The sequence below is a fragment of the Corythoichthys intestinalis genome, chromosome 10 (genome assembly GCF_030265065.1).
Source record: "Corythoichthys intestinalis isolate RoL2023-P3 chromosome 10, ASM3026506v1, whole genome shotgun sequence".
NCBI lineage: Eukaryota > Metazoa > Chordata > Actinopteri > Syngnathiformes > Syngnathidae > Corythoichthys > Corythoichthys intestinalis.
The window spans coordinates 49,555,782-49,567,954 of NC_080404.1; the positions used below are offsets into that span (position 1 = coordinate 49,555,782).

The 12,173-nt window shown below is 39.6% G+C and overlaps 1 protein-coding gene across 6 annotated transcripts in view; it reads left to right on the forward strand.

Annotated features, from left to right (window-relative positions):
- Nucleotides 1-12,173, forward strand: part of cep170aa (centrosomal protein 170Aa) — an 85,651-nt gene that overhangs the window by 36,502 nt on the left and 36,976 nt on the right. For all 6 annotated transcript variants that reach the window (XM_057848118.1, XM_057848121.1, XM_057848119.1 and 3 more), the window contains exons 7-9: nucleotides 275-406; nucleotides 4,435-4,581; nucleotides 9,447-9,752. In XM_057848118.1, coding sequence (XP_057704101.1) covers nucleotides 275-406; nucleotides 4,435-4,581; nucleotides 9,447-9,752 — 585 coding nt within the window. The remainder of the gene's footprint in view (nucleotides 1-274; nucleotides 407-4,434; nucleotides 4,582-9,446; nucleotides 9,753-12,173) is intronic.

Below are 12,173 nucleotides of genomic sequence, written 5' to 3' on the forward strand. Positions count from 1 at the left end.
GCAACTCTGGTTCGTCTATCACTGCTGATGGAAGCCAATGAGTCAATTTGCCTTTTTCCGGGGAAAATTTTAAATTTCCTAAGAATTTAATGGCGTACATTGTATCTTTGCTTAAATGTATTTGGGATTTATACGGGACCTCAAAAGTAACTCTACCTGCAGGCGTATTTTGCCACCATGAACATATTAAAGATGGCACTATTTAAAATACAAAAAAGCTTGTCGCACATTCCACAGTATATGTTTTAAAATCCATACCCACGCTATCTCCTAGCGGATGTTGCAGCCCTGCCTCGCGGGACCCCCCTCTACGGCCAGCCAGCATGGTGGGGCTACGGAGAAGCGGATGATGAGAACTCTTTCAAGCAGGAAAGCAAGATGTCTGGCAAAAAACATGACTTCACAGGTAGGATGTCTCTTTTGTAGCCTACTCTAACACTCAACTTCACATCTTAGAGTTTATTTTACCCAGCTGGAAACAAGAAAAATAAATAAATAGAAATATATATGTATAACAATGCCTCATATGACGTGTTGTTTGTGTCCACACAGACGGTGTGTTTGTGTGCGCATTGGTAATGTACATTGAAAGGCATACAAAGGGCTTTTTCAGAGAACTAGCTATATATGTGTGCCTGGCCGTCTGACTGCACGGTCACATTAACTGATGCTGCGTAGCCAGTGTAACAAGATTAAGGAATACACCAATAGTAAAAGAGCTTAGCGATATCAAATCAGTTTGGCCCAGACTGGTTTAGAGGGTAAAAGGGGTGGTGGGTACGCTGAAGCGGCCTCAAATCTCTCATCACATCTGGATGGATACTTTACCAGCATCTTCAGCAGTCTGACTGATTTTATTGCCAGATTCGATTGTGATTTTAGCCATTTTTGTTGGTGTTTTGGGATTTAAGGAGTGCCAGTATCCAACCAGAGCAGACAAATGGGATCGGCAACGTCTGTAATAGAAGCGGGTGAGTGCGGTTGGCTTACTTAGTGAGGCAGCGTTTATCTGCAGTGATTGTCAAAAAAATTTGTTGTGCAATACTTTTTGGCTAACTGTAGGAACTCATTCTGTCTGCTTCAATAGAATGTTGGGGGTCAAGTGAAATGAAGATGGGTAGAGAGATTGAGGGCAGATTCTAAGCGTCGTTGTGTGTGTGTTTTGCTGTTTTTGTGCTCGTCCTTTTCTCCTTCTTCAGTGAATAGACTATGTTGATGGAGCTCCCAACCCCTTTGCCGCCTCCTTTGCCCAATTGGTTTACGCTGTAGCAAAAGTACCACCCCCATTCTTGTCATCACACACATGAACAATTCAAATAAACCTCTCTCTCGATCATTAGCGTAGCATGCGCTTATTCTAAGGTTAGGGTTAGGGTTAGACATGTCCAAAGTCCGGCCCGGGGGCCAAATGCGGCCCGTGGACAAATTACATATGGCCCCCAGCCTCTGTCATAAAATCAATAACATCTGGCCCGCACACAGACTTAATAAATTGGTCAGCAATACTGCAACCAGCATATAATGTAGCTTACACACGAAATGCTGCTCCTCATTTACCCACTAAAAGGCAGCAGCACTTTAACCCTTTATTGCCAAATGATACACTTGATACATTTGATAAACCTAAAATTTCATGATTTTCAGACTAATTTAGAATTTTTACATTTCTTTTGGGAAAAAAAATGATGAATGCAAGTCAACACATGCATCTGCAGGTTCCATAAGAAAAAAACATCATTTAGCATGGATTATAGATATTAGAGCGCTGATTACACATATTCATTTTGACTTTTCTTTTCACAAATTTGAAAAAAAAGGTTTCATTAGGACCTTATTTTTCAAATTTTGGGATTCTCTGATAATTGCTTCATGTTGCAGGTATTTAAGGGCTAAGCAACATTACTCCGTGTGACCCTCTACTTCCAATTTTCTAAAATGGCGACAATCAACAAAAAAAAAGTTGACTGACGGCCGACGCTTCAAGGATAGGTGGAAATTGGACTATTTCTTCACTAAAATACACAACAACTGTGTCTTGCTTCATTTGCAAAGAGACAGTCGCTGTTTTTAAAAATTTAAATGTGAGGCGATATTACCAAATAAGACGCGCTGACATGTACGACAAGATTACAAAGAAGATACGCAGCGAGAAATTGAAGCAACTTGAAGCTAGTTTAATTTCACAGCAGTAGTATTTCGCAAGAACCCGAGATTCGAAAGAGAACGCCGCAAAGGCTAGTTGCGAGATTGTTGAAATTATTCATTAAAAAAACAATAAGGCAAATGTGACAAATGGCTTGCTAAATTTTGCTTAAATATATTGTTCTACGTAACAGCCAAGGTTGGCCCCCCACATTTTTCCCACGCCAAATCTGGCCCCCTTTGCAAAAAGTTTGGACACCCCTGTTCTAAGGTGAGCAACATAAGCTGATTTTATGGGTGGGGCCAGAGGGCCAGGCCCCACCTGGTGTCCGAAAAGTGTCACAGCATGTAATTGACTTTCCTATATATATAAAATGTGAAACGCAATAAAACTGCAACAAAAATGAATGAAATGAACAAAAATATATATTTTTATAATGGGTCAAAATTATTTTTCGAACACCTTAGACGGTCATTTGCTTTGCATATAATTTTTTTTTTTAAAAACATTTTTTTTGAAAAAAAATATTTAAAAGATTTTTTTCTTCGACCGAAAATATTTTTTTTGATTGAAGCAACTTTTTTGGGGGATTGAATGATTTAGACACAATGTCCTAATCATAATATGGCCCAAACACAAAAAGGATTGCTTCAATCAAAGAAAACTTTTTCAATGAAAAATTAAGTGTTCAAATTTTTCAATCTCAAATATTTTTTCGCATTCAAAAACTTTTTCTATGATTGAAATTTTTCTTTTTTTTTGATTGAAGTGATTTTCTTTTTAAAAATCTATATATTTTTGAAGCAACTTATTTTTAGATTGAAAAAAAAAGACAAAATTGTCCTCGCCAAAATGTGGCCCAAACACAAATCAACATTACTTCAATCAAAAAACTTTGCTTCAAATCAAAAAAACTTGACTTCAATTTAAAAAAAAAAAAATCAAAGAAAAATAGCTTTCACATGCATTTTTTCTGAGGGGTGTGTGTGTTTGAGTTTCAGATTTATTTTTGCATTCTAACACTTTTTTTTTTTTTTTTTTAATTGAAGCGACATTTTTTGGTTGAATAATAAAGACACAAATCTACCTCCATATGGCTCTGCCCAGGGAATACAATTTTTGACTGGGGTAACTACATTGGCACGACACCGGCGGGCGTACCATTTTCAATGGATGACAATCTTGGCGAAAAGTATTGCCTAAGCAGCCTGATTTAGAATTCCCCTCATAATGGGAAACAAAAAACACTCATTGTCAATTTATGATTATAAATATTCTTGTAAGTTAATTTTATTGCTGACACTACGTTTCGGGATCATCAACATGTTGTGCCCCCCGCGCCTCAAAAGTCAAACTCCGCCTATGGTGAGCAATACCTCTTAGCTCCATATACATCAGTAATGAATGCATGTCAAGGTTTGACTGTTAAACCCTTTTCTGTGCATGTTTTACGTGTAATGAAGACTCATATGTTGATGAGATTAATGAATAATGCTAATTGTATTATTCTTTTATAGTGCTTTTAAAGCCTAGCTGTAGCTTGCTCACAACTACATTTAAGAAGTTAAGATTTACCATAATACTTATTTCTGAAATGTTATGGATGAAAAGACAGCTTTAATGCATGTTTCACAAACTAGTTTAACTGGGAAGTTTTCTTCCCTCATCTTTGGATAGTTGCATGTTAAGCATCCCGAACATTTTAAGTTGCACTCATCCCCAAAGCAGTTTAACCTGCCAAAACGCAGATCTCAAGATCAGTTCCAAGTTTTCAGCACGCCATTGACGTGCGCCACATTTGCTTTAAATATTTCTCACACTATATTTCCTCTTCCAATTCAGTTTATTTGTTATTTAAAGTCACCCATTTCGAGGTTGCTCCCACTGCTCCCCAGGATAAGCAGATGGCCCTTCTAATTTTCTCAAATTGTCATTTATCATATTCATATCCTACAGAGGTTTTGTTTTTCTCTACTAACAGAATGACATTTGATGGCCCAGCATGTCTCTCCCACCATGTCTCACGATTAGTTGTCTATTCATTTAAGACACGCAACGGACACCAAAGGCTTGTTTTCACACAGTAGTAGACTGAAACTGAATTTTGGATGTTATATTATTAAAGTTATTACCTATTCATGCAGTTTACAATTCATAGAGAGGTGATGTGTCTGACAGTAAATTCAAGATAACCCATACTGTAATTAATACTTAAAATGTTTTTGTACATACTGTATTTCCAGTTCTGCCAACACATAACCTGGCACTTTCTCCATTTTTTTCACCCGCAGAGGGCAAAGAGGTTCGTTGTGGAGAGGACAACCACAATTCAGGTTACACAGAGATCCCTACAAAGCAAAATCCTCATGTGGCCACCAATGGCATCCATGAGATACCCACCAAGGACACGGAAGGCCCTAGTTCTCACAGCAGCGCAGGTGAGAATATACCGTAATTTCCCGAATATAAGGCGCACCCGTGTATAACACTCACCCCAAATTTACTTGTAAAATCTAGGGGAAATTATTGTACCCGTGTACAATGTGCACCCTAATTTTAGCACCAATAAGTAGAAGAAAACAAGAAAACAGAGCTTGTGTACAGATACAGAAATGTAATTTTACTGACTGGTGAAACACAGCACAAGCATAGCACATTGGTAGTTCAAAACATTACCGTAAACTGACAATATGTACGGTAATAATATGATCTGATAACTTCTCCAACTTACCAGAATCCAGGAGAATACAAAACAGATGTGACTTTTCTTTTAAAGGCTGCTGTATAACTTGCTTGTTTCATCATGATAAATAAATGTTTCTTCCATGGATTAATACGGTAAAATAAAAGTGAGAATTTAAGTCGGAAATCGGAAAGAGCGCATTGCTGTAGACCAGTGCTTCTCAATTATTTTCTGTTACGCCCCCCCAGGAAGACGTAAACGTTCCGCCCCCCCCAACTCTCTGCCACCACTGTAAATATACAACAGTATCATTTGTATATAAAATTCTTATTATTATAACTCTGCATAACATTGTGTTATTTTTAATATTAAAGAGAAAAGTAATACAGATCAACTTACAATAAAGTGTAAAAAAAAAAAAAAAAAAAAAAAACCCACATCATTCTGTAAAAATACACGCAATACATTCTTTGACCATTTAATTAAATCAATAAATAATAATAAATTCAAATTGATTAGCAACATCAAGCATGAAGACAATATGTCAAACAATTAGACCGAAAAAACAAAAAATTAATAGAACAAAAACGTCATGGCAGTGGGCAGAGGGAGTTTTTATTTATCTGCAGGCAGTAGCAGTTCCTTTGCTCTGGTGTAGGGTTATTTTGCACTGAGCAACTTGGTATGGCACCTTATATGATGCTAACCGTGCTCGCTGGTTTGCTGATGTAACACTGACAAAGAGGGAGGATTGCTGGCAATATTTGGCACTCTCTGAAAAAAATACTTCCTGCTGTCCGCTGCGAACATTTTTAGACAAAGTAGACGGACTGGTCTTTCCTCGTCTCCCACTGTACTAAAAGAAAGCCAAAAGCTAAATGCTACATATGCTTCGTCATATTTCCTTGTCTTAGCTTTTCATATCTTCAGTTCTCTTTGCTGTGTGCTCTTGTTTGGTTCAAAAGTACTGCACACACGCTGAAAATGAGTGGATGTGCAATTACACTTTCTCTAGTACGACAAAAAAGGATGTTCCCCAAGGTCACATGCGCCACCCCCAGCATCGCTCTGCGCCCCCCTGGGGGGGCCCGCCCCACTATTTGAGAAGTACTGCTGTAGACTAACAAGAGGAACTATTATTATTTGGGTTTGAGTTTCCCGAGGGACAGATATAGTTGACGGACACAGGAAGTCTTGTGTTGCGTTACGTTTGTTATGGTCCGAGTTGCGGAGCTGCAATAAACGTTGACTCAAATGAGTTCAAGAAACTAAATTCTGTGCTGTATGAAGAGTGAAAAAAGCAGAATTGAACACAGACGAAATCATTCGACCGATCAGAGTGAAGTATTACCGAAACAAAATGATGACGTCACGTACCATACTGGTCGGCAACAGATCGGCGCATTTTCTTTAACACAACATGGCCCTGTCAACTAAAAAAAAAAAAATCGGTGTTTATATAACATATATATATATATATATATATAATATATATATATATATATATCTGTCTCCATCCATTTACCCGTGTATAATGCGCACCATGATTTTACAAGTTGATTTTGGGGGAAAAAAGTGCGCATTATATTCGGGAAATTACGGTATATGCTTGAATTTGGATTACTTAAAAGCTCAAATACAAAGCCAAAACCTGACGACCCTGACCGGACACAACAGCTCCAACTTGTCTCCACCCTCGCCTGGCGGAGAGTCATACCGAGCAAGCTGTAAAGAATGATTAAAATGTGCACCAGAACATTTGAACCTGGGGAACAAAGCCAATGTTCAGCCATAGAGTGAAACCAGAGACTTCAGGGTGATGCAAACACGTTTTGCTGAGGCAATTTTGAGCAGGAACACCACCTAGCGAACCACCCAATGAGACTCAGGCTACGTCTACACTAGGGCAGATAATTTTTTGCCTTGTTATTCGGACAGTATTTTATAACTGTCCGCACTATGTTTAAGGTGCATTTATTAACCCGCCTCTCCTGCACGGGACGCCTGTATTTGCGCAAACTACGCATGCGCAAAAAGGAGCAACCTCGTGTGTGACGTCAAGTTGTCGTCAACGTCCACGCGGGTTACCTCTGAACCGGAGGCTTATTATTTTTCGGCATTGTTCGAAGTCTTCTCCGGGCATACTCAAGCGTAATATTTACAAGCTCTTTCAGTTGTAAAAAGAGGATCAGGAAAGCTGCATCTGTACCATTCGCCTCCATTGTTTACATTGCTGTAATGCCACATAAAAAATGGCGATGGCGTGCTCCGTGACGTCACTTCTTTTTTATCTGATTATTATGCAGATACCCTGGTTATAATAGGCGGCGGGTCCGTAGTTTATGAAATTACTTGGCCCACTACCCTGTGTAATAAAATCTCCATACAAGAGGTACATTAGTGTAGCCGTATAGTCTAACTCAGGGGTCCCCAACCTTTTTTGCACCACGGACCAGTGTGATTTGAGTCTTTTTTTCATGGACTGGTGTTCTGTCAAATTTTGCACCCTTATAAAATTTTGCTCCCAAAGCTTTTGTGGCGGTGAAAAAATATATATATTCAGTTGGACTCTCAATGTTATCCAACAGTGCTAAAAAACTATTTACATCATAAACATACATGTGCAACACGAAAATGGCGTAAATGAATGCTTAACGACACGGCGAAGTCGTTAAGTGACAGAGCTGCGTGCAGTTGTTGTGTGCAGCTAACATGGCAAATGTAAGTTAATATTCATTCCTTTCTTTAAAGTAAGTTAGTAGTGTGTACTTTGGAATCGCTGCATTCGCGGTCATTGTTAACGTTACGCGCATGCCAAATTTGTCAGAACAACAGCAATGTACGGCAGAAAAATACAGCAAATATAAAAAACATTTCTTTTTAGCCCCGCCGTGTTAAGTGCAGGGAAAATACAACTCACCCGCTGAATCAGTGGGAGGCCTGAGCTTGTTTCGTTTGTTTCAGTGCTCTCCTAGCGATGTCAGGATATTCCTAAATGACTTTAATCCAGAACCTCGGTAGAGTTGTTGTCTCAAATGTACGTTTAAGGTCGCCGTGTTTTGCGATCTCTACAAGCTGATATTCCTGTTACACAGACATGCTCGAATCACTTGGTTTATTCACATACGGGTCACAAATCCACTCCTTCGCAGTTAATGGGTCTTTAGTGATTGGGAAGTAGCATAGATTTTGTTTTCTTTGAGGTTGTAGGCTCATCGTCTGGCTCGTGAGGTTGCCTTTTCCCTGTAAAAAATATGTCCAAAGACGTCTGTTTTTCAGTCATTCTAGTGTGGGGGCTAATTATTTCCAGGAACAAATGTGATGGACGACGACCTACGTCATACGTTATTATTGAGGCCAAGCGCACACAGATATACAAAACAAGATGTACTGCGAACAGTCCAATCAATGCATTTCTATGACGACATCCCATTCTGTAGTTGTATATCTAGAGTAGACAGGGATATCGGTGTGTTAAGCGGCACAGGCCAAAATCAATCAGCCAGAACGCAGTCGTTAATAAATTATTTATTATTTCTGCGTGGCCCAGTACCAAATGCACGGACCGGTACCGGTCCGCGGCCCGGTCGTTGGGGACCCCTGGTCTAACTACTTACACGTTAAAGGCCATTACAGAGTGTAGATGTAGCCTCATCCTCTACCATGTGTTCAAAGAGGGGCCGACACAAGTCATCGAGCATCAAATGTAAGTCCCAGGATCCAGGGAGCCCTACAGGGCAAAGCCTCAGAGCCCCCTTCGTAGTGGACCAAACATGCACAAGGACACTGGTGTTCAAACCAGGACAAAAATTCAATTAGATAAAGTAAAAAAAAAAAAAAAAAGGAGTTTAACAAAAGTTCTTGGGCCCAACTTAAATGAGGGCAACTTAACAATAATTTGCTCAAACGGATCTGAACAGAAGCTGCAAGAAATCCAGAACAGTGGAAACTGAGCAGCTAACAGGATCCTTCCATCTGCCATCACACGACTGAAAAACAGCTTCCACCTATTGGCATCCTACAGATTGGAAGAAGGTGCCCTGGTGTTGAAAGGAAGGGCCTACCCCCTCCACAGGTCCAAGGCAATTGTGCACTGGCAGGAGACCCTGAGCGCCTGATCCCGGTGCCACTTGGCATCCAGACAGAAGCTGTTCAGCCACTTCTGCAGGGGCCTCAATGAGAGATGACGCAGCGGAAAAACATACGGCAAGACCCTCATGAACCAGGGTCACCCCATGAAAGTAGTCTGCTGAGAAGGGGTCAGGCAACAATTTCCCAAATTATCCTTTTGCCAAAATGTGGGTGAGAAGAACGGAAGTATCCCGGACCGCCAGAGCAGGCGACAGCACGACAGTCAGTCGTGCTGTTAAGGCAACACCTTCAAGGCAGTAAATGTGCCACGGGGCACAACAGAAGTGCTCCTGGCAAGCCCGAAATCTGTCGCCTGGTCACACGTGCATTAATGGTCCCCCCAAGAACCAATACCATGGCAGAGCTAAAGAGTTTCCCAGGCTCCAATGAAACACAAAGTGTCCTAGAAAAGCAAAATGACTGACAGCCAATGCTTGTCTACGTTATTTATATTGAGTCTCTAACAAAAAAAATGCTTGTGCTCCACAGCTCAAGGCCACGCCTCCTTCACGATAGAGTTCGATAACGCTTCCCCTGGGAGGGTTACTATCAAAGACCACGTCTCAAAATTCATGCCCAGCCAGCATAGGTCTCGCACCAAAAGGAGTGGCGCCGGCAGCGGTGGGACGGGAGGCAGGGACCTGAGCACGTTGCAGGTGGCCATGATGGCATCAGAGAGCAAGGTGGCTGATTGGCTGGCGCATAATGACCCCACGCTGATCCGTGGCGAGTCTACGGAGGATGACAGCAAGAGCAACAAGAGTGACGTGCCAGTGCATCTCAAAAGGCTGAAAGGTGAGGAACTACACAGTGGAAGGTCAGTCCATAGACTTCACTATCAGTTGACAGAGCGCGGGGCCGCTCCTTAGGGGGCCTATTTTCAAAAACTTAAAATTCAAATATTTCCAAAACCAACGCTGTTGGCGACCTAAACCCAAAACAGGCACCTCCCTTAGGCATATATGAGTCTCCATGAGCAGCAGCATCAAAAAATTCAAAGTTGTTCCCAAATAAAATCCCGATTAATTATTTTTTATATAAGTATAACAAAACTTAAAATGGCTATACAATTCATAGATTTTAAGCTAGATGCACAAAAAAAAACAAATTCAGAGATAATCACCTACATTTTCAGGATCAATAGCAATATTTAACATATCATATACGTTTTTGCCCGAAATAGCGACTTACCGTATTGGCCCGAATATAAGACGGCCCTGATTCTAAGACGACCCCCTCTTTTTCAGGACTCAAGTTTGAAAAAAGATTTTTCTTAACACCAAATTAATTTTTATGCAGAAAATCATTACAATACATCTGAAACAAATGATTATAACAATATATTTGAGAGAAATAGCATGTTATTTTGCCCCATTCAACTCTTAATATCTGAACATTTAAATATGTAAACTAAAGTGCAATCACATTCGTAAATGAATGGCTGCTGATTTTTTAAATGTAAATAAACCGATCTATTGTGATAAAACAACAAAAGTGCAATAACTGCATTAACAAAGTGAAGTCTAACTGTAACTGTAGTCTTGAAACAAATCTGAATAAGGAAAAACTGCAATAAAATAATGCAAACTGGTTAAACTTGAGAGTAGCTGAGATCTGTCATGACAGAACATCGCTTCAATGATATCTGGCGCCATCTAGCGTCGGGAATGGGTATAATGTCTAGACCGCGAATATAAGACGACCCCCACTTTTTCAGTCTTATTTCAATGCAAAAAACACTGTCTTATATTCGGGCCAATATGGTAATTACTTATTTATTTAGTGCAATTTTGAAGCTTTCAACACTTAATAAATCACTCAATTTTAACATCAGAAACTTAATACTTGAGGAAAGCATGCAGATTCATCTTAATTTTGCATGTTTCTATAGCCATAAAACGGGCAGTTGGCCGAAAATTACCTGATTATTTGAATTTAAAGTTACGTTATTGTGTATGGATACAAAATCCAGCATGGCGGCCATCACAAAAGAAAGTTCAAAACTCATGGTAATAAATGCGTAAATCTCAGAATTTCTATAGATATGAACGTAAAACAGTCTACATTCTTGGTTAAAAGCAAAAAACGGTCAGTTATCATTCATGTTAAGAAAATATTTAAACCTAAAGTTACTCTAATTTTTTCCATTTCATTTTTTTACAACGTTTCAAAGTGCATGCATGGTGCTATTTTATATAATTACCTTAAATCCTCGACCAAATCACTCTTGAGACACTCCTGCCTGCTTGTATGCACCAAAACTTTCGTCATGTTTCCACCTAAATCCAACGTTAGAACGCAGCATGTGTTTGAGTTAGGAGTGGGAACCTCTTGGTACCTCACGATACAATACGATTTGCGATACAAAGCTCACGATAACGATGGTCTGACGAAATGGCGATACAACGATTATCGAAACATTGGTCAGGAAATCATTCTGGGATATTCTACAAACAACTAATAAACAGAAAAACAAGCTTCTGCTGTGAATTGGAATGAGTTTATCACTAGTAGACGTCCAATCCATTTGAACTGGGAGGGTTCATTCGAATGTTCATTCGCTGCCATCCTTCCCACTTCTAACGGATTGAACGTCTATGGCCGTCAGTGGCAGCCAACGCCAGAAAATGAGGTAATTTTGGGCCATTTAAGGTCATTTACCTGTTGATTTTCAGTTACTTCCTGTTGATTTTGGGGTATTTTATGGGTCAGTTCCTATTTATTTTGAGTTACAAAACAGGAAGTTACCAGGGAATCACCCAAATGAATAGGCTGTGACTCACACTCAACAGAAAAGGACCTGTATATGCCCTAAAATGACCAGCAAATGAGCTGTTAATGCCCTGAAAATCGAACACAATGACTGTGAATGCTCTGGTTTCGAATGAACAAACGTTCCCAGTCTAAATGGATTGGGCGTCGAGCACCGTCAATGCAACCTTAGAGTTAACTGAGACACTACTATAGTGGAAGATTTTGCTACCAACTTGTTCGTTCATTTTTATTTTTATTTTAAACATTGACACTAGGGCTGTCCCAAACGACTAATTTTCTCCCGATTAGCCAGCCGACTATTTTTACGATTAGTCGACTAATCTTATAAATTTAATTTTTTTTTTTTTTTTTTTTTTTAAACTAATTTAGCAATGAAATTTTTGTTGACGCTTATCAATTCACAAAAACATTTTGGAACACCTAAATTCTTAATTGAAGTAC